General features: G+C 36.7%; 1 protein-coding gene across 1 annotated transcript; it reads right to left on the minus strand.

The window, feature by feature from the left end:
• LOC128556850 (equilibrative nucleoside transporter 3-like) lies at positions 1-22,486 on the minus strand. The gene is made up of 12 exons (XM_053542587.1): positions 22,359-22,486; positions 20,762-20,843; positions 18,064-18,224; positions 17,478-17,572; positions 16,992-17,042; positions 15,110-15,342; positions 14,506-14,536; positions 14,010-14,107; positions 13,627-13,738; positions 11,521-11,606; positions 10,897-11,096; positions 1-2,695 (listed from the first exon to the last, which is right to left on the minus strand). The coding sequence occupies exons 1-12, from the start codon at positions 22,415-22,417 to the stop codon at positions 2,584-2,586; spliced, it is 1,320 nt and encodes a 439-aa protein (XP_053398562.1). The 5' UTR covers positions 22,418-22,486; the 3' UTR covers positions 1-2,583.
• Positions 22,487-22,927: the final 441 nt, after the last annotated feature.

Here is a 22,927-nt window from a genome sequence, read left to right on the forward strand (position 1 = left end):
ATGCTGGTCGCAAACCCACTATGTTGGTTTTCCCACGGCACGGCTCAAATATACTTTAAAAAAAAACAGGCCCATCAACTATCCCAAAAGTGCATCTGGTCTAAGAAGAAGGCTTGATCAAAAATAAGAGATCGCAGTGACTGAGAAAGCTACAACCTTGCTAACATAGGACTAATACAGCTACCAATACTTCAGTTTTAGGACGGTGTTAAAGTAATGCCCAAGTACACCTATGTCATTGACATTTGAGAGCACCTTAAACTTTTCCTAGAAATTGTGTTGTTATTCAAATATAGGCTATCAAAGTACACTGTGAACCATTAACTAATTTAATGTAGTCAGTGAATGTGTAACTGAAAGCATAAAACTATTTAACTGTCAATAAATGACAACCCTGTTAATATCACATGAATATTACACAACAATATAGTTGAACAATCAGTCAAACAACTGCCTGGAATACAATGCCTGGAATACAGTAAACTAAATACAGAATAGCCTCCCAACTGTCTCTAGTGTTCTTATATCAAAATTACACTGAAGTCAAGTAAAAATTTACGTCAAGTCAACAAAACTTGTCATTTCATAATTCCAAGATAATTTACATATACATGTACATTATTCAACATTAAGAGCCACATTACAAAAAAAGATTACACATTTATGCTTAATACAGCATCACTTTATTAGGGCAATTGTTTCGAGTCTTAATTTATTTTGAGAAAAAAAAAGAAACTCCTTGATCACGAAAATGTAATGAGAACTGAAACAAACGAAAAAAGCAAAGTCTAAAGTTACAGTACTTCAGTGAAACACTGCTCCCTCGAGCATTGATGAATCAAGCACCTGTGCCTGCACATGCAGTTCATGTGTTACTTGCCATTTCATTGCTTATCTTGGCCTATGTTTGGATCACTTGAAACCCTGGCAAACTCAAGCAATTTGTTCGTCTCCTTCGGACATCAAGCAATTGGAGTTTTGATGTAGAGTAATATTTTGGTGTTAAGAAAGGCTGTCATATATACAGCAAATTACAACATCAAACAATATCAGTTTATAATAAAATAACTGAATATAATCATTACTGTACATCATGGAAAATAAAACGTATTTCAACCTCTAGCCTATTATTGCACAATCCACAATAATTTGTGTACATTGTTGTTAAATAATCAATCTGTATATACATCTAAATAATTCACATAATGTAGCAACTTCTATATCAAGTCTATTTATGTAATTACAGCCAGACTGATGACACACAAGTGGACATTTCCTGGACTGTCCTTCAAGTACTGGACAATCATTATAATAAGTCTATAATCAAGAACAACTTGTATTGGGCAAAGTTCAAGTACAATTGTACTTATAATCTATAAGCTATCACTGCTTACATTTGACTTTCATAAAAGACTGCCACTAAATGCATGTTAAAATGTTTTACTTTTGTATTTAAGAAGATGAATATTTAAGTTGCCTAACGTTTTATACATGAAAAACTGATAACATCAAGTTCTGTAGAAGTGTTTGTATCAGCAAGAATCGATAAATTAGGTAATAATGTCTTGTCAGCAATGATACTCCTGTTCATCTAACTATATCAAATCGGTACATGTGTACTACTTGTTAAATGTTTGAAAATTACTGACAACTTCCATACATGTGAGTTTGATGTCCAAAAAAGGTGAAATCATATGGAAAACACTTGCATCAAAGACAGCCCAAAAAACTTGCAGACATGCACATATTGCAGGTAAAAATATTAAATTATCATTGGTGTAAACTGGTGCAAATAAATGACCGATTATACTTTATATTAAGCAACATGTACATTGTATATTTTACAAATATCCGAAGGGAAACAACTGAAGTACTCCCTGGTATATGACACAGTGTAGTTGCTGCATGTATACTGTATACATGTTAAAATATGAACCAGTATTACAATGGCTCATTACAGAATACCAAATTGGAAACAAAAAGTACCAGCAAATCACATATATATATACAGAATAAAACTCTCCTTTCAAAACATTAATTGCTTAAAACATTTTTCAACAGTTCTGCATTAATAATAGTCTTTGAGACAGTACAAATCAAATGAACAATTTGAAAGTGAAACAAATATAAAAACTAGATTCTAAAGTTATTACATATCTTCAGCAAAAAAAAATTTCAAAGCACACAAAAGTTACTATATTTCAAATAAAAAAGCACACCTTAGAAAATTTAACCCTTACCATGCTGGACACATTTGATTCTGGCTTTGCATCTGTGCAGTCTGATCATGATCTGCACTGTTCGCTATTCAGCCAGTATCTTTTTGGTAAGCACCCCTTTTTACACTTAAAGGTACTGTCCAACAAAGACAAGTTCGTTATAGAAATTTAGCAGGGTAAGGGATAAGTCTATACAATTTTGTTATTAGTAAGAGCAAATACTTTATCTGCTTCTAAAATATTGGGAGGTCTGACATACATGAGCAAACAATATATTACTGGCTTTTGGGACAAGTGAATGGGTTTTGGCAAATATAAAACAATATCATTTACATAACAATAAAATATATCTTCTTGTACATCATCACAGAGATTTCATTAGAAGTATGGCTATCAATGATCCAGATACAAGACCAGTTGTCAGAAATGTTGACATCATAGCACCAGTGCTCTCTGCTTTTTCTGGTGGTACACGCCTGTAAATATGACAAAAATAAAATACCCAATTAATAACAGGATCAAAAGAAAATATGAGAGAATTTCTAAAATAACCTTTGGCATATGAATTATTTATTCTCCAATACACTGCTTTGACAAAGGTATGGTAAAATGTTGTTATCATCTTTTGATTTCCAAATGTGACCTAAACTTTTGACCTAGTGACCAGGTTCGAGCACATATTGTCTTGAAGAGGTTAATAAACTGAAGGTAGTTTTATGAAAAATCCTCACCTGTTAAAAAATAAAAGATACAAATCTGACCCAAAATACAGCTGTTTGATCTTTAACCCCTAAATGGGACCTTGAGATTTAGACCTAGTCGCCTGGATTAAAAATGATTCTAAAGTCACCTTGACCGTAGTAACCAGGGTCACACCTTGACTGTAGTAACCAGGGTCACACCTAGTCACCTTGACCGTACACCTAAAGTCACCTTGGCCGTAGTAACCAGGGTCACACCTAAAGTCACCTTGGCCGTAGTAACCAGGGTCACACCTAAAGTCACCTTGACCGTAGTAACCAGGGTCACACCTAAAGTCACCTTGACCGTAGTAACCAGGGTCACACCTAGTCACCATGACTGTAGTAACCATGGTCACACCTAAAGTCACCTTGGTCGTAGTAACCATGGTCACACCTAAAGTCAGCTTGACCGTAGTAACCAGGGTCACACCTAAAGACAGCTTGACCGTAGTAACCATGGTCACACCTAAAGTCACCTTGGCCGTAGTAACCAGGGTCACACCTAAAGTCACCTTGGCCGTAGTAACCAGGGTCACACCTAAAGTCACCTTGGCCGTAGTAACCAGGGTCACACCTAAAGTCACCTTGGCCGTAGTAACCAGGGTCACACCTAAAGTCACCTTGGCCGTAGTAACCAGGGTCACACCTAAAGTCAGCTTGACCGTAGTAACCATGGTCACACCTAAAGTCACCTTGGCCGTAGTAACCAGGGTCACACCTAAAGTCACCTTGACCGTAGTAACCAGGGTCACACCTAGTCACCTTGACGGTAGTAACCATGGTCACACCTAAAGTCACCTTGGCCGTAGTAACCAGGGTCACACCTAAAGTCAGCTTGACCGTAGTAACCATGGTCACACCTAAAGTCACCTTGGCCGTAGTAACCAGGGTCACACCTAAAGTCACCTTGGCCGTAGTAACCAGGGTCACACCTAAAGTCACCTTGGCCGTAGTAACCAGGGTCACACCTAAAGTCACCTTGGCCGTAGTAACCAGGGTCACACCTAAAGTCACCTTGGCCGTAGTAACCATGGTCACACCTAAAGTCACCTTGGCCGTAGTAACCAGGGTCACACCTAAAGTCACCTTGGCCGTAGTAACCAGGGTCACACCTACAGTCACCTTGACTGTAGTAACTAGGGTCACACCACTGTCAGGTCTAAAGTCATCTTGACTGTAGTAACCATGGTCACACCTTAAGTTACTTTGATCTTAGTAACAGGCCTTCCAGCATGGCCTTGCAAAAAAGTAGGAGAAAAGTAGGAGTTCCCTAAACAAACAAGAGGGTCATGATGACCCTGAATCGCTCACCTGAGTAATATGAGCCACATGTTTCAAATGGCAAACTGACGCTAAAATATTAGAAAGTAGGTCAGTAGGTCACATTCATGGTCACTGAAAGTCAGTTTTAAGATTGGTGTGCAAAACTGTACATGTCATCCAAATTTCAAGGCTGTATCTTAAAAAACAAGAAAGTAGGTCAGTAGGTCAAGGTCACAATCAAGTGACTCCTAAATGCTTGGGGTCATCAGGTAATTATAATTAAACAGTCTAGGAAATATGTTCTGATTTTTTAAAGTATTTATTCCTATATAACTCATATAACAAGTGACCCCCAAGGCGGGGCCTCTTTTCACCCCAGGAGCATAATCTGAACAATCTTGTTAGAGATCCACTAGGTAATGCTACATACCAAATATCAAAGGCCTAGGCCTTGAACTTTCAGAAAAGGAGATTTTTATTTTTTTTTCCCTATATAAGTCTATGTTAAATTTGAGACCCTAAGGGTAGGGCCTCTTTTCACCCCTGGGGCATAATTTGAATAATTTTGGTAGAGAACCACAAGGCAATGAAACATACCAAATATCAAAAGCTTGGGCCTTGCAGTTTCAGGCAAGAAGATTTTTAAAGTTTTTTCCTATATAAGTCTATATAAACTTGAGACTCCCCGGCGCAGGGCCTCTTTTCATCCCAGGGGCATAATTTGAACATTCTTGGTAGAGAACCACAAGGCAATGCTTCATACCAAATATCAAAGGCCTAGGTCATGCGGTTTCAGACAAGATGATTTTCAATTTTTTTCCTATACAAGTCTTTGTAAAACTTGGGACCCCCAGGGCATGGCCTCTTTTCACTCCAGGGGCACAATCTGAACTATTTTCATAGAGGACCATTAGATAATGTCACATGCCAAATATCAAGACTATGCCTTGCGGTTTTGGACAAGAAGATTTTCAAAGTTTTTCCTTTTGGTTGCCATGGCAACCAGAGTTCTGCATGGAATTCAATTCTTTGAACAATTTTGAAAGGGGACCAACCAAGGATCATTCCTGTGAAGTTTGGTGTAATTTTGCCCAGTGGTTTTCAAGAAGAAGATTTTTTTAGAAAATGTTGACCCACACACGACGGACGACTGACGACACTAGACTGACGACGGACATTGAGCGGTCACAAAAGCTCACCATTGGCTCATGTGAGGTAAAAAGTAGGAAAAAACAGGAGGTTTGCGGACAAAAAAGTAGGAAAAGTAGGAGGTTATTAACATGAAATTTGCAATGCTTACCTTAACAACTGTTTATGTTACACCTACACCAGTCCCGGACCCAGAAATATTTGACTGCAGGAAGGCACCAGTCTAGAACAAAGACGTCATCGCCAAGGTGCATAGTGAGCACTGAGAGCAGGCAGGTATTGGAGGGGTACCTTAACCCATGTTAGGGGGTCATTTACTAGTAGCTGTACTCGCCTCATTTTAGGGGGGTCAGAAGGCTCTCCCCCTGGATTTTTTGAAATACAGGCAAGTAATTGTGGCTTCTTGTGCATTTTAAGGTCTAAATTTTGTAGTAATGGAGAACATCCTCTATCGCATATACAAGGTTTTTCTTTGATTTGACCTAGTGACCTAGTTTTTGACCCCAGATGACCCATTTTGGAATCTGGCCTAGATTTCATCAGGGTAATCATTCTGACAAAAGTTCATGAAGATCGATTAAAAAATACAGCCTCTATCGCATACACAATGTTTATCTTTGATTTGACCTAGTGACCTAGTTTTTGACCCCAGAAGACCAATTTTCAAGCTTGGCCTATATTTCATCAAGGTAATCATTCTGACCAAAATTCATGAAGATCAATTGAACAAGAGGGCCAAAATGGCCCTATATCGCTCACCTGTTATCATTGCACTTAAGGCCAAGAAGGTCAAACAAGAGCACCGCCTTGCGGGTGCTGACGCTCATCTGATTTTTTTTTGTATAATAGAAATATTGTCCTACCCATGATTTTCTAAGTCTAAAAAGGGCCATCATTCTTGCAAAAAGCAGGATAGAGTTATGTTTCTTGATGAACAGTGTCCACTTATTATGGTGAAAAACTGTTGCAAGTTTTAAAGCAATAGCTTTGATAGTTTATGAGAAAAGTTGACTTAAACATAATACTCAACCAAGAAAATGATTTTCTAAGTCCAAAAGGGGCAATAATTATTGCAAAAAGCAGGATGGAGTTATGTTGCTTGCTGTACAGGGTCAGCTTATGATGGTGAACAAGTGTTGCAAGTTTCAAAGCAATAGCTTTGATAGTTTAAGAGAAAAAGTTGACCTAAACATAAAACTTAACCAAGAAATCTGATATTTTCTAAGTCCAAAAGGGGCCATAAATCTTGCAAAAAGCAGGATGGAGTTATGTTTCTTGCTGTACAGGGTCAGCTTATGATGGTGAACAAGTGTTGCAAGTTTTAAAGCAATAGCTTTGATAGTTTAGGATAAAAGCTGACCTAAACATAAAACTTAACCAAAAAAACTGATTTTCTAAGTCCAAAAGGGGCAATAATTCTTGCAAAAAGCAAGATGGAGTTATGTTTCTTGATGTACAGGGTCTGCTTATGATGGTGAACAAGTATTCCAAGTTTCAAAGCAATAGCTTTGATAGTTTAGGAGAAAAGTTGACCTAAACATAAAACTTAACCAAGAAATCTGATATTTTCTAAGTACAAAAGGGGCCATAAATCTTGCAAAAAGCAAGATGGAGTTATGTTTCTTGCTATACAGGGTCAGCTTATGATGGTGAACAAGTATTCCAAGTTTCAATGCAATAGCTTTGATAGTTTAGGAGAAAAGCTGACCTAAACATAAAACTTAACCAGGCAATGCCGACGCCGACAACCACTCAAGTGATGACAATAACTCATCATTTTTTTTCAAAAAATCAGATGAGCTAAAAATCATTATCAAGATCAATCAAAAGAATTGTGAGAAAATATAGTTGAAATTTTCTTAAAGTTACTTCAAATAAATTATTTTCAAATTAGGCCAGTAGTTTCATGCCTGAAGGATTTCATCAGAGGAGGTTAGGAGAAAAATTCTGACTGATGAAACCCAAAGGACAGGAACAAAAAAGGGAAGAAATTAAAAATAAATCTAAGTCCTCAGAAAAAAATCTAAGTCCAAAGGACAGGAACAACAAAGGGAAGAATTTAACCAAAATTAAATAAATTCTTACTAGGTACAGATATGTCAAAATACACCTAAAAATCGGAGGTACCATCCATGTTGTACCACAGAAAAGTGGTCTCGGTTTTTTCCTATGGCCAATAATAAAAAAGTTTCTTAATAAGCTATTTATAGTAACATAAAAGGGAAGTAATTAAAAATTTTTATTGTAAGTGAACAAAAGGATCTGCCAAATAAAAATAAAAGCACTGCAATCGACGCAAGTGCAGAGCAATATACACACAAAACAAAGTCATATGACCTTCGACCCCTAAGTGTGACCTTGACCTTGAAGTGAGCCATCAGAAACATGCGCTCTGCACATTGTTTCGATGAGGTGAACATTTGTGTCAGGTTTCTTTGAAATCCTTCAAGGGGTTCAACAGTTACAGAGTGGAAGGGAAATTGCTAACCAACAGACATACAGACAGACGGACACCGAGGCAATAACATAATATGTCCCTTTGGGCGAATAAAAAGGAATCAAGATCTTATGGTGATACAAGTTGTGTGCAAGTTAGGTTAAAATCAAATCATAAATGAAGCTGTTATTGTGCAGACAAGGTCAAAATAGCTAATTTTGGCCCTTTCAGGGGCCATAACTCTGGAACCCATAATGGAATCTGGTTTAAGAAAGGAACCAAGACCTTATGGTGACATAAGTTTTGTGCAAGTTTGATTAAATTCAAATCATAAATGAAGCTGCTATTGTGCAGACAAGGTCAAAATAGCTAATTCTGGTCCTATCAGGGGCCATAACTCTGGAACCTATAAAGGAATCTGGCCAGTTGAAGAAAGAAACCAAGATCTTGTGGTGATACAGGTTGTGTGCAAGGTTGGTTAAAATCAAATCATAAATGAAGCTGCTATTGTGCAGACAAGGTCAAAAAAGCTAATTTAGGCCCTTTCAGGGGCCATAACTCTGGAACCCATAATGGGATCTGGTTGGTTCAACAAAGGAAACAAGATCTTATGCTGACACAAGTTTTGTGCAAGTTTGGTTAAATTCAAATCATAATTTAAGCTGCTATTGTGCAGACAAGGTCAAAATAGCTAATTCTGGCCCTTTCAGGGGCCATAACTCTGGAACCCATATTGGAATCTGGCCAGTTCAAGAAAGGAACTAAGATCTTATGGTGATACAAGTTGTGTGCAAGTTTGGTAAAAATCAAATCATAAATAAAACTGCTATTGTGCAGACAAGGTCAAAATAGCTCATTTTGGCGCTTCAGGGGCCATAACCCTGGAACCCATAATGGGATCTGGCCAGTTCAAGAAAGGATCCAAGATCTTATGGTGATACAAGGTGTGTGCAAGTTTGGTTAAATTCAAATCATAAATGAAGCTGCTATCGTGCAGACAAGAAATTGTTGACGCACAAAAATAGCAAATTCTGGCCCTTTAAGGGGCAATAACTCTAGAACCCATGATGGGATCTGGCCAGTTTTCGAAAGGAACTGAGATATCATGCCAATAAAAGTTTTGTACAAGTTTGATCAAAATTCTTTGCAAAATGTGGTCTCTAACTTGTTCACACGAAATTGTGGACGGACGATGGACGGCAACGGACGATCACAAAAGCTCACCCTGTCACTATGTGACAGGTGAGCTAAAAATACAGCCTCTATTGCATTCACAAAGTTTTCTTTGATTAGACCTAGTGACCTAATTTTTGACCCCAGATGACCCATTTTCGAACTTGGCCTAGATTTCATCAAGGTAATCATTCTGACAAAACTTCATGAATATCAGTTGAACCAGAAATGTGTCCATGGGACACAGATCAACTTTGGGAAAACAATACGCGAGACAAAACATTAAAATGACAATTTTTTCCTAGGTCAGGGGCCATAACTCCTACAATACTGAATGAATCCGGACATGAAACCCCAGGTGCACAACTGCACATGCTGACCAACATTCCGGTAAACTTTGGTGACTCTAGGTTAAATACTTCTGGGTCTAGGCACGACACAACATAAAAATGACCAATTTTTAACTAAGTCAGGGGCCATAACTCCCACACGACTGAATGAATCCGGACGCAAAACCCCAGGTGCACAACTGCACATGCTGACCAACATTCCTGTAAACTTTGGTGACTCTAGGTCAAATACTTTTGGAGCTACGCGCGACACAACATTAAAATGACCAATTTTTACAAAGTCATGGGCCATAACTCCTACAAGACTGAATGAATCCGGATGCGAAACCCCAGATGCACAACTGCACATGCTGACCAACATTCCCGTAAACTTTGGTGACTCTAGGTCAAATACTTTTGGAGCTACGCGAGACACAACATTAAAATGACCAATTTTTTACCAAGTCAGGGGCCATAACTCCTACACAACTGAAAGAATCCGGACGCGAAACCCCAGGTGCACAACTACACGTGCTGACCAACATTCCTGTAACGTTTTGTGACTCTAGGTCAAATACTTTTGGAGCTAGAAGCGACACAACACTAAAATGACCAATTTTTACAAAGTCAGGGGCCATAACTCCAACAGGACTGAATGAATCCAGACGCAAAACCCCAGTTGCACAATTACACATGCTGACCAACATTCCTGTAAAGTTTTGTGACTCTATGTCAAATACCTTTGGAGCTATGCACGACACAACATTCTCGGAAGGACGGACAGACAAGGGCATAAAAATACAGCCTCTATCGCATACACAAGCTAAATGTTGACAGACAGACAGACAGACGCTGGACATCGAGCAATCACAAAAACTCACCTGTCAATTCAACAGTCCGAAAACTGTTTAAATGTTCCGTGTCACTGTGACTTTGACCCGTGGCCTGCTGACCTCGAAATCATTAGGGGTCATCTACTGGTCATAACCAACCTCCCTATCAATTTTCAAGATCCTAGGCCCAAGCGTTCTCAAGTTATCATCCGGAAACCCTTTAACTGTTTCGTGTTATTGTGACCTTGACCTTTTGAACTACTAACCTCGAAGTCGAACATGACCTGTATTTAATCATGTTACACTTGTGAACAAAAATTAAAGATCCTAGACCCAAGCGTTCTCAATTTATCATCTGGAAACCGTTAAACTGTTCCGAGTCACTGTGACCTTGACCTTTGACCTACTGACTTCAAAGTCAAACCTGACCTGTATTTCATGATGTTACATCTGTGTACCAAAAATTATGATCCTAGGCCCAAGCTTTCTCAAAGAATCATCCGGAGACCATTTAACTGTTTAGGGTCACTGTGACCTTGACCTTAGACCTAATGACCCCAAAGTCAAACTTGACCTGTGTTTTTAGATGTAACACCTGTGTACGAAAAATTGTTTAAATCAGTCAAGCCTTTCATGAGTTATCATCCGGAAACCAACAGACCGACTGACCGCCAAGCTCACTCCTATATACCCCCCAAACTTCGTTTTGTGGGGGAATAATAAAATAATGTGTATGTATATAACACAAACCTTGGGCCATACATCATAGCTAACGTCCCGAAGTAGCCATTGGTGAGTCCAAGCAAAAGTATAAATACAACAGGGCACCAATCCTTGTTAAACAAGACAGGGCTTGTTCTTGGCTGAGCATTACAAAACATCAGTAGAGGTATAAAAACAACACGCAACACAGAAAACACCAACAATATATTCGACTGTCCATACTTTGGCTGTAAAATAAATATACACAGATTTTCAATATAAAAAATCCCTGAAAATTAACATATGTGATGCAATTGATAAATCAGCTTTCATTGTAAGTAAAATGACCAGCCAACATCATAACAGTGACATGAAGGCTTTTAAAGTTGAGAAAAGCCTCTCTCATCATCATTTCACACACCTCGCACACAGACACACACTGCATACACAGACACACACATAAGTACACAATTAGACAGGCTCTCACATAAATCAATTCAGAACAAAATAAAGTTAAAACTTGTCTAAACAATGTGAAGCAAGAACATAAAATTTAGAACATTTAGATTATTAAAATAATTATTATGAAGTTCTGAAACTTTATGTACACAATACAAGACAATTATCTAATGGCTTAATTTTGTATGTGATGTAGATAATGGTCACACTTACCCACTGTACAGAACCTGCTACAGATCTACCACTCCAATCTCCACAGTTAAACAAGAGAAAACACACCAGGGCAGAGAAATATTTCTCTGAAATACAAATATTTACAGTATATATACCAAGGCAGAAAAAAAATTCTCATTTACAGTATATATATACCATGGCAGAGAAATTTCTCTCTGAAATATAAATATTTCACGGAACACAGGTCAGTAAAACTCAGATAAGGCAGGGTACCAGTAAACAGAAAGCATGATAGTTACATACTGAAATATTGTTTCTGATAAATATTATGGCAGTTTTTTTTAACATAGAAAAAACAAGAGCTGTCAGTGGACAGTGCGCTCGACTAATCTAAGTGCTTGATAGTATAATATAAGTTATGAGTAAAACTTTAACATTACAATAAGCATATTCTAAGTCGAAAAGGGGCCATAATTCAGTCAAAATGCTTGATAGAGTTGCCTCCTGCTTTTTACAGACTGGGGTCATGATGGTAAACAAGTATGCAAAATATGAAAGCAATATCTCAATGGACTCTGAAAATATTTGGGGTGGTACGCAAACTTTAACATTACAATAAGCATATTCTAATCGAAATGGGGCCATAATTCAGTCAAAATGCTTGATAGAGTTGCCTCCTGCTTTTTACAGACTGAAGTCATGATGGTAAACAAGTATGCAAAATATGAAAGCAATATCTCAATGGACTTTGAAAATATTTGGGGTGGTACGCAAACTTTAACATTACAAATTCAATAAGCATATTTTAAGTCGAAAAGGGGCCATAATTCGGTCAAAATGCTTGATAGAGTTGTATGCTCCTGTTTACAGACTGGGGTCATGATGGTTAACAAGTATGTAAAATATGAAAGCAATATCTCAATGGACTTTGAAAATATTTGGGGTGGTACGCAAACTTTAACATTACAATAAGCATATTCTAAGTCGAAAAGGGGCCATAATTCAGTCAAAATGCTTGATAGAGTTGTCTGCTCCTGTTAACAGACTGGGGTCATGATGGTAAACAAGTATGCACTTTGAAAATATTTGGGGTGGTACGCAAACTTTAACATTTGTGTGACGCTCAAGCTAACGCTGGGGCGAGTAGGCTAGCTCCCCTATTCTTCGAATAGTCGAGCTAAAAAGTATACATGAACCCCAGAGGAAATCCCCGACTCCCAAGTCGTAAGGACGATTATGCATATAATACAAAAGCTTCAAAATTGACACAATATTCTAGACATCTAAGTAAAAACCAACACTGCAGATATTATAATTTCTGTTTCAGTTATATCCTAGTGTACTTTTCCTACATATATATGATTTACAACTTTATTAAGAAATACAATATAAATAATATTAAGGTCAAACCTTAAGAAGATTGATTCATTACTGGATTTTATTTTCTCAGACAATGAGTTACTGGCTTTACAATAAAACTCTGTATCACTGCTATCTTCTTTAATACACAAGTACACAGTTTGTATGAAGAAAGGGATATACATATGTTACCGTTCTGAGGATGTTTTCTTCACTGACAGTACTGACGAGGCCAGTACAGGGACACTAAGACATTATGACTCTTGTGGCATTTCTTCAACCGAGACTACTAACAAGCTTATTACAGGGATACATGATAAAGTGACTAAAATATGTTCATACCTGACCACTCTCTGGGAGTTTTCTGTAAAAGACTATTGATGAGGTTATTGCAGAGACACATGATAAAGTGACTAAAATATGTTCATACCTGACCACTCTGTGGGAGTTTTCTCTACTGAGACTATTGATGAGGTTATTGCAGGGACACATGATAAAGTGACTAAAATATGTTCATACCTGACCACTCTGTGGGAGTTTTCTCTACTGAGACTATTGATTAGGTTATTGCAGGGAAACATGATAAAGTGACTAAATTATGTTCATACCTGACCACTCTGTGGGAGTTTTCTCTACTGAGACTATTGATGAGGTTATTGCAGGGAAACTTGATGAAGTGACTAAATTATGTTCATACCTGACTACTCTGTGGGAGTTTTCTCTACAGAGACTATTGATGAGGTTATCACAGGGAAACTTGATAAAGTGACTAAAATATGTTCATACCTGACCACTCTGTGGGAGTTTTCTCTACAGTGACTATTGATGAGGTTATTGCAGGGAAACATGATAAAGTGACTAAAAACACAAAACATACACTGAGACCTTCTTTCCAAACCTGAAATACATATATTTAGATACACTGATTTAATGTTACACCTACCTCAAAAATGGCAGTATTGTTAGGTACACTTGAACAAACTTACTCAGAACAATAAAAGTAATTCTCTTCTGTCTGATGTCAGACAAAATGTTGAATTATGTAGTCTTGAACTTTCAACTTTAAAGCGTTATTACTTTATTAGGAAATCAAAAGTGGTTATTGTAAACCGAGTTTGTTTCTACAATATCAAAACAATTAATGTTTCACTTTAGTGTTGGTGACTGACCTTTTTCAATATATTTATATAGTAAGAACAACCATGATCTGGATCTATGTAATTTACATCATCTTCATGAGAATTGACATCTATGGCTATAGTGCTTCCTGAAATCACAAAAAAACTCATTTAACAGCCAGTTGATAGTATTTCATCTTTAACACAGCAAACAGCTTACTGTTTTTTCAAGGTTAATACTTGAAAACTGTAAATATTACTTCTAGTGTGAAATAAATTCACTGTAACATACTGTGGTCATTAAATTCTAACTTGGATCCATTTATGATTCATGAAAACATGGTATGTCTACAAAGTGTGCTGAAACTCAACATATTCATCCTTCTTGCAGTCAGTAGATTGAAACTAAATAACGTTTAATCTTCAACAAAGACTTCCAAGTAACAAAAATAACTTGATCAATGCTCCATAGCAAATATCAGATAGAGAATTTCACACCAAGGAAGTAATATACACACATGTCATGTGTTTAATAAACATGACTTACCTATTTCTAAAATGTGGTATTTAGAATAACCCTGAAAAGAAAGTAAAATCACTATTTGTTAACAATGAGCAATGATAAAATTTAAGATTTTTCTGTGTTTTAAAAAATCAATAGAAAGAAAAACATATTACACTACCTAAAATCAGATGCTGCTGCACTGAGTATTTGAAATCATCATGTTTTATTTAAGGTAAAGAACTTGTAATGACACTTGGCAATTTCTGATCTTTCCATTTTTGATTATGTACTTTTATTATGCAAAATGGCATTACTGGGACTTAAGTGTAGCTGAATGCACTCACAACATTCCATAAAAATCTGAGAATGCCAAAATTTGCATACTGAGACTATTCCATTTGCCAATTATCATAAGAGGTCCATTATGACTGCATTATTACTATCTTAATTATTATACATGTACATATTATATTAAAAGATTTATAAACTTATTTACACTATGTCAAAAATAAAGTCTTTTAATATGCTTAAAAATTTCTGATCTATTCAAGTTTCAATCATATCACGCAAAAGCTAAAGACATCTTTATCTACAAAATACTCAGAACTTCAGAATAATTACTTTAATAGAAAAATATTAAACTTACTATACAGTACAGACAACCATAGCCTATAAATGTTAGCACAGCCATAAACACCGCAAACATGAAGAACACGAGGCCGCTGTCTACAACATGTGACCCGATGGCCAGAGTGACTAGATTAGCAACTGCTGCAAATACTCCACCCATAGCTTGCCCTGTCATTGTTGCCTGAACATACTGCGAGGGAAACAAACTCGCCAGACCAAACAATGAGGCTCCCAGTATAGAACCACCAGCTGAAATGTGTATACAAATAGTGGTCAAGTGATTTTAAACATTATTCATAATCTGAGCCACGCCATGTGAAAACCAACATAGTGCATTTGGGACCAGCATGGATGCAGACCAGACTGCGCTTCTGCGCAGTCTGGTCAGGATCCATGCTGTTCGCTAATGGTTTCTCTAAATGCAATAGGCTTTGAAAGCGAACAGCATGGATCCTGACCAGACTGCGTGGATGCGCAGGCTGGTCTGGATCCATGCTGGTCTCAAAGCCACTATGTTGGTTTTCTCATGCCACGGCTCAAAATTTTGTACAAATTTCCTCCTTAAGGTCCATATGAAAATGCCATACTATAAACCTCTTGTCCTGAAACTGTAGTAGCCATATTCATTTGTTATTATGTATGCACAAAAACATCTGCTGCTATTCAATTATTCAATGCTTTAAGTCCTCTTTAAAAGAAAAAGTATACGTATCTCCAAAGATTGATAACTGCTTGAACTACAATAATATACTTGTGGTACTTAATACACCTTTCCTAAGTGTGGTTTAATAATATAAAGGATGTCAAGTGACATGGTCGTTTTTTAAATGCTGAAGTTGTGCAGCATAAAATTGGAAGTGCATGTATCAGGTTACTGGAGGGCTACAGGTGTCTAAGGTGTATGTATTGCAATAAATGGGATTCTTTAAATAAAAATACAAATTATACTTCAGGTATCATTCTGGATTCTCATAAACTATTCTTTCTGTATGTGCTTGGTGCGATGTAAAAATGGGATTGAAGGAAAGGATGGGCTATAATTGTATATTATTACCCTCAACCGCAAATCTACTCTTCCTTCTATACTGAAATATGTATACTGCTACAGTGTGTTAAATAGAACTTAACCTTAAACTTTTGTACAGTAAATTACAACATTAATTAACAGAGCGACAACATGGGGAGTTTAATGGAAACTATATGAAGATTCTTTTGAAGCATGTAAAGCCATCAAGCAGACATTTTTTAACTGAGCCTGTGTATGGTAGATCAGACTTCCGGAAAGTCGTCGGTCCGACGGACATGACCAGGAAATTCTGATCCGGTCCGCGGTTTCTTAATCCGGATGCGGTCCGACTGACCGGCATTTATCGTATCCCCGAGAACTGCAACATCTCGGACAACATATCAAAATGGCATCACTTACATATTATGCCGGGGCATAACCGGGAAAGAAACATAAATTAACGCCCAACAATCGTAGTGAAAGGAAACAAATGTATGAAAATAAGAGGGTTGACCGAACATTTAACAAGAAATGGACTAAAAATCACACCTGGCTTGAACATGATGGAGAAAAGCAACATATGCAGTACACTCACTACACTGACAATTTCTTCGGTCTGGCATATTTTTTTTCGGTCTGGCAGATTTTTAGGCATAGTTGGACCAAATGTCCTGCCATTTTTTCCAACTTTCCTGAAGTCTGGTAGATGATGAAATAAATATTGTTTCTTGACAAACTAATCTAAAATTCATCAAGTTTTATTCATTCTGTGGTAACTATTTTGCTGCAGCAATTGAAAACAGAGGCAATAATTACATCCATGACAAAATTCTGAGAAACTACAGGCACAATATTTCTGAAATTTGACAAGAAACATATCTTAAATACTTACAGCTTATTAAAACTGCTGTTACAAGGGTAACAGAAAAGAATACCGACTGCCCTGAAATATATAAAGCATCACATTTTCATTTATGCTCAGAAATTTTTAAACAAGTAAAAGCATCTAAATCCATGTGAAAACTTTAATATTTGATATTAAACTTTTTTACATCATTTTCCTTCTGTTTCAGCTACACTCTAGTCTTGGCAAGTCTTTATATTGTTTAATCTGCTTTTTTTGATTGATGTATCAGGTATATTACCAAGTTCACAAAAACTGCGCAACTCAACAAAAATGGCTAGGTTAAGAAATGCCTTCTGTTTTACCTATATGCAAATGGATAATTATGAATATATTTTTTTTCATTCATAGCAAATGTGAGAAGTAACTTATCTAAATTTAAGAAATACTTAACCATAAAAAAGAAAAGTGGAACCCATGACCAAATGCTGTAATTTTATTTTACTTCAAATAAGAGAAGAGAATTATACATACATGTATCAGTGTCTATTTTGACAAGACTAACAGTAAGCACAAACATCAGTATAACCAACACCAGAGAAAATATCATTCTTGTCTTCAAACATATCCTGAAAATTTAAGACAGTAGACAACAATATGTTGTATGCTTTAAAACAAAGGAGTCTGGTAAGAGATGTATATATCCAGGGTTAACTATTTACCACCCTTAATAAATATTTTTCACAAAGAACGTTATCTTAATTTAGCATCTTGTTCACATCAGCTAATAAATCTGTGTTGCAGGCAAGCAGATATTGCTTTAATGGCCTTCTTTTTTTAAAGATTAATGCTCTTCAAGACATACTAGCTGTTACAAATCACAAGCTTTATAAACATCTGACATAACTATTACATGTCTTGGTTATATTTTTCTTGCTTTTGTAATTTACTAAAATTTGAACAAAAAATAATATTGAGGAAATCTAAAATCAATAAATATACAAGAAACTGACAAGGATGCACCTTTAATGAAGAATAATTTTAATAATTTTCAGATGATAATCCAGATATACGGTATTATACTTTTTAAAAGCTCAAGGTTGATATTTGTTTCACTTACCGCTGTATAATAAGTGCTGTAATAAAGTTAAATGCGAGGTTTGGTATTGTGTTAGCCACAACCAGGTAACTCTCAAACATTGCTTGTAGTTCTGTCTCATAGTGTGGGTCCAGATATTCTGTTTCTGGCTGTGTAGTGTTGCGCAACTTGTACTTGAAATACTAAAAGCAACAAGCAATATTTCATATATCTGTGGCCAGTGTGTCGAATGCTATTCGTGTTCTTTTTCATATTTTAAATGAAATTTAACAAGAGTTTTCACATGAGACACTAGTAATAAAATGTGTATATTTCATAAAATACTTCTTCCTGTGTTGTGGCCATTGTGTCATAGTGCATGGGTAATGATGTACAACAACTGCCTGAAGTTTAATTCAAATTCTTTTAAATAAAAAAGAGATACAGAGCAAGTGCATCATGAAATATATTAGTTGGAGAGTTATGAAACTTGTGTCATACAATGTGGGTGATAATGTTTAACTATAATTTTCAGTTTTCAGAATCAAATTATTCATTGTCAGGCAAGTAATATTAGAGATAGAGCCAAAAAACTTTAACCTGAAATTTTTAGTACATGGCACTTCATTGAACGACACATAAATAATAAAAACAAGGCAGTCTGAAAGACAGCTAAATCCCCCGCCACTGGTATGGATAGTGAAAGAGTACACCTTTGACCTTGAGCTGTGACCTTGACCTTGAAATGACATGGCTGACTTACAAATTCTGCACATAGTCTAGATGAGGTGATCATTTGAACCAATGAAAATCCTTGAAGGGGTTTAGGAGATACAGAGCTCAAACCTTTGACCTTGAGTTGACATGGATGACTCATGAGTTCTTGATGAGGTGATCATTTGACCCAAGTTTAGAGTAAATCCTTCAAGGGGTTTAGGAGATACAGAGTGGACACAAAATGGAAGGCTCAAACCTTTGACCCTAAGTTGTGACCTTGACCTTGAGCCGGCATGGCTGGCTCATCAGTTCTGCACATCGTCTTGATGAGGTGATCATTTGACCCAAGTTTTATAAAATTCCTTAGAGGGGTTTAAGAGATATAGAGCGGACATGACATGGAAGGCTAAAACCTTTGACCTTGAGTTGTGACCTTGACCCTAAGCCGGCATGGCTGACTCATCAGTTCTGCACATCGTCTTGGATAGGTGATCATTTGACCCAGGTTTCATATGAATCCTTCAAGGGGATTAGGAGATACAGAGCGGACACAAAATGGAAGGCTCAAACCTTTGACCCGGTGTTGTGACCTTACTTTGAGCCAACATGGCTGACTCATGAGTTCTGCACATTGTCTTGATGAGGTGATCATTTGACCCAAGTTTGATGAAAATCCTTCAAGGGGTTTAGGAGATACAGGGTGGACACAAAATGGAAGGCTCAAAATTTGACCTTGAGTTGTGACCTTGACCTTGAGCCAACATGGCTGACTCATGGATTCTGCACATTGTCTTGATGAGGTGATCATTTAATCCAAGTTTCATAATTATCCTTCAAGAGGTTTAGGAGATACAGAGCAGACACGAAATGGTAGGCTCAAACCACTGACCTTGAGTTGTGACCTTGACCTTGAGCCAACATGGCTGACTCATGGATTCTGCACATCGTCTTGATGAGGTGATCATTTGACCCAAGTTTCATGATTATCCTTCAAGGGGTTTAGGAGATACAGAGCGGACACAAAATTGAAGGCTCAAACCTTTGATCTTGAGTTGTGACCTTGACCTTGAACCGACATGGCTGACTCATGGGTTCTGCACATCATCTTGATGAGGTGATCATTTGACCAAAGTTTCATGAAAATCTTTCAAGGGGCCTAGGAGATACAGAGCGGACACAAAATGTTACAGAAGGATGGAAAATAGAAGGACGGATGGAGACCATTCCTGTAACCCCCCACCACTTGTGGCGGGGGATTAATAAAACATGACTATACTCCATATAAAACATGATTCACATGATGTATTGGTCACATGATGCACAATTCATGTGACATATGGTCTGCAATAAGCAAAATTACATAAAACATGGTCCCCATGATGTATAGTTTGCATGACATTACTAAGATGACCCATGATTTACATGATACACAAATCAAATGACGCATGACTTGGAACATGATTTACATGACACATGATCCACAATACCTGTGATTCAAATGTAACATGATTTACATGACACATGGTTCATACAATGCAAGACATTACACATGATTCAAATAACATAAAATCTGTATAATTTACATGACACATGATTCATAAGCACATCATTCAAATGATGACTTATTCTCATGAAGTATGGCTTACATGACAAATAATTCACATACCACACAATTTCGTAACGCATGAACATGATACACATGATACATTATATACATATGTACGATACAACATACGAGCCACATGACAAATGGGTCACATGGAACACAATTTACAAGACACATAATTCATATGGAACACAATTCAAATGATAAGTGATTCTAATGAAGCATGACTTAAAAAGACTCACCAGTTACATGATATCTGTTTTCATTCTACTGTAAGTAACATTAAGGAAAATTCACTCAGGATTACAAACAATTTTTCTTCACTTCTCATTTTCTGTATGAAATATACCAGAAACGTGTATTAAAGACACATTTAAACATTAAATGTAAAATGACCTTTAAAAACTTCACCCTTACCTCACTAGCCGTAATAAAGAAATTCCAAGGCGCCAAAGATCCAAGACCCAGCAAGTAAAATATCAAGTAAACCAGGTGAAATCTGAAAAATAATTATATATGCATATTTCAGTTGTGTATAAGAAAATGGGGTTTCTTTAACCTGCTGAATTAGTAAAATGGGCAGGTACATCATTCAAACTGGGCAATACCATTTATTATTCAAAGGGGTGTTCACTGAAAATTTAATGACTGAATAGCGAACAGTGAAGACCAAGATCAGCCTGCATGAACATGCACTGGTCCCAAAGGCAGAATAACTTGAAGTTAATTGTTAGAAGATAAATAAAAATTCCATGCCTACCTATCCAATTTGTATCATGACAGGGGAAACAAAGACATTTTGAGGTTGGCCTCTCTGTGAACAACTTGTGTTCAAATCAGCTAACAGTCTGAATCTATATCATCATCTCTAAAAGTCTGAATCTATATATATCATCATCACTCTATCATCACCATCCTTTTTACATTCTCACTCTTAAAGCATTTGTACATACCGTATAAGTGCTTATTTCTGCGGGCTTAATATTCTGCGATTTTTTCAAAAATGAGGTGTTATTAAATTTCTGCGTACCTTATTTCTGCGGTGTCTTCCTTCTCCCGTTGATTGGATTTATTTCTGCGGTTCTGTATTCACCGGTTGTTTCATTAATTTCAAATAGACAGGTACATATTTTGTTGTTATTTTGACAGTTATGTTGGCTTCCGGATTGAAAATAAAAGTTGAAGAATACTAATGTGGCATCATCATCATCACATAATGTTGAGTTTTAAATAAAAACGCAAGAAAACAGTCATTTTATAAATACAGTCATGCCAAACAGACATGAAAAATGCTTGAATCTGTATTTTGCAAACATTCTCATCTGTGCATTGTAACGGTATGATATTTTTTGTTAATCACGCCTTTTTCAAGTCCCATACAAATAACGGTAAATATGACCATCACCAAACAGATTGGTTAACAATAGACACAAAGGATACAACGGATTGTGTTTGTCACATAATTTAAGAAAATTGAAACGGGCAGCTGAATGTTCAATAGTGAACGAAAATTAAAACAAATTCAATGTTTTTATTATGTTTATTCAACAACAAAACAATAATAAAACAGTTCTATTATATTACCGTACTACTAAATTTTTTAAACTTGCTTCTTCGGCCTTCGGCTACATGCGGGACAAAAGCCGATAACGCTATAGGACATTGTCTTATACTTAACCGGACTATAATGGCGGCTTGTATCATCGAATCGCGGCATGTCAGGATAAAACTTTCTGCGGATTCTAAATCTGCGGTCTTGTTGTCTTCCGCAGAAAATGCAGAAATAAAGTTCCCGCAGAAAACAGTGCTTATACGGTATTCCTGTAAATAAATGTAAGAAAAAAAAAAGTTGAATTGGTTCTGCAATTTTTACTGTTATTAGCTATTTAATCTAAACTCCATCAAATACAGTCTAGATAGCTTCTGGTTTCTTAAGAAACTTGTTTTTCCTGCTGACTGCACCTTTTTAGTGTATGTTATTGTTTGATAAATACTTGACGAAAGATTGCTTTACCTGTCCCTGGGTATAGGTCCATGAACTTGTGGAAGAAGTGGATCTTCTGAGGTATCCATTCTTTCAATCTTCACAAGTCCCCCTCCTTACAATCTTTACTGTAGCTGTATGAAAATCATCTCCTGTATCAAAGCAGACAAAGAAAAGTAAATCAGGTCAACATCATACTGGGCATCAGTGATCATAATGTAGTAGACATCCGCAAGGATATGTTACCAGAAGCCTCGAGAAATTCCCTTGTATAAAAAAAGCAAACTGGCAGGAAACAAGAGATCACAGAGTGATCTTGGTGCCCACCAATGTGCCATTTTTGAGTGTTCCAAATTTCAAGACTTACTGACTAGCTCAAGGTCAAATTTCCTTTCCAAACACAACACTGTGCATGTGGTCCAAATTCGAAAGCTGTAGCTTGAGAAATGTGAAAGTAGGTCACTAGGTCAATGTCAAGGTCAGTTTGTTTTTGGTACACAATCCTATGCATCTGGTCTAAATTTGAAGCCTGTAGCTACAGAAATGTGAAAGTAGGTCACTAGGTCAATCTTAAGGTCAAAGTTCATTTCGGTACACAA

This window comes from Mercenaria mercenaria, chromosome 1, assembly GCF_021730395.1.
Source record: "Mercenaria mercenaria strain notata chromosome 1, MADL_Memer_1, whole genome shotgun sequence".
In the NCBI taxonomy this organism is placed as follows: Eukaryota; Metazoa; Mollusca; class Bivalvia; order Venerida; family Veneridae; genus Mercenaria; species Mercenaria mercenaria.

What these genes read in the sequence shown, in the direction of transcription:
- LOC128556850 (XM_053542587.1), bottom strand. Translation starts at nt 22,417, where the DNA reads ATGGATACCTCAGAAGATCCACTTCTTCCACAAGTTCATGGACCTATA. An exon ending in ACAGCACTTATTATACAGCG is followed by an intron (nt 17,573 to 18,063) that starts GTAAGTGAAACA and finishes TTAAATTTTCAG; the next exon opens with GATATGTTTGAAGACAAGAA. An exon ending in TAGCAGGTTCTGTACAGTGG is followed by an intron (nt 11,097 to 11,520) that starts GTAAGTGTGACC and finishes TTTATTTTACAG; the next exon opens with CCAAAGTATGGACAGTCGAA.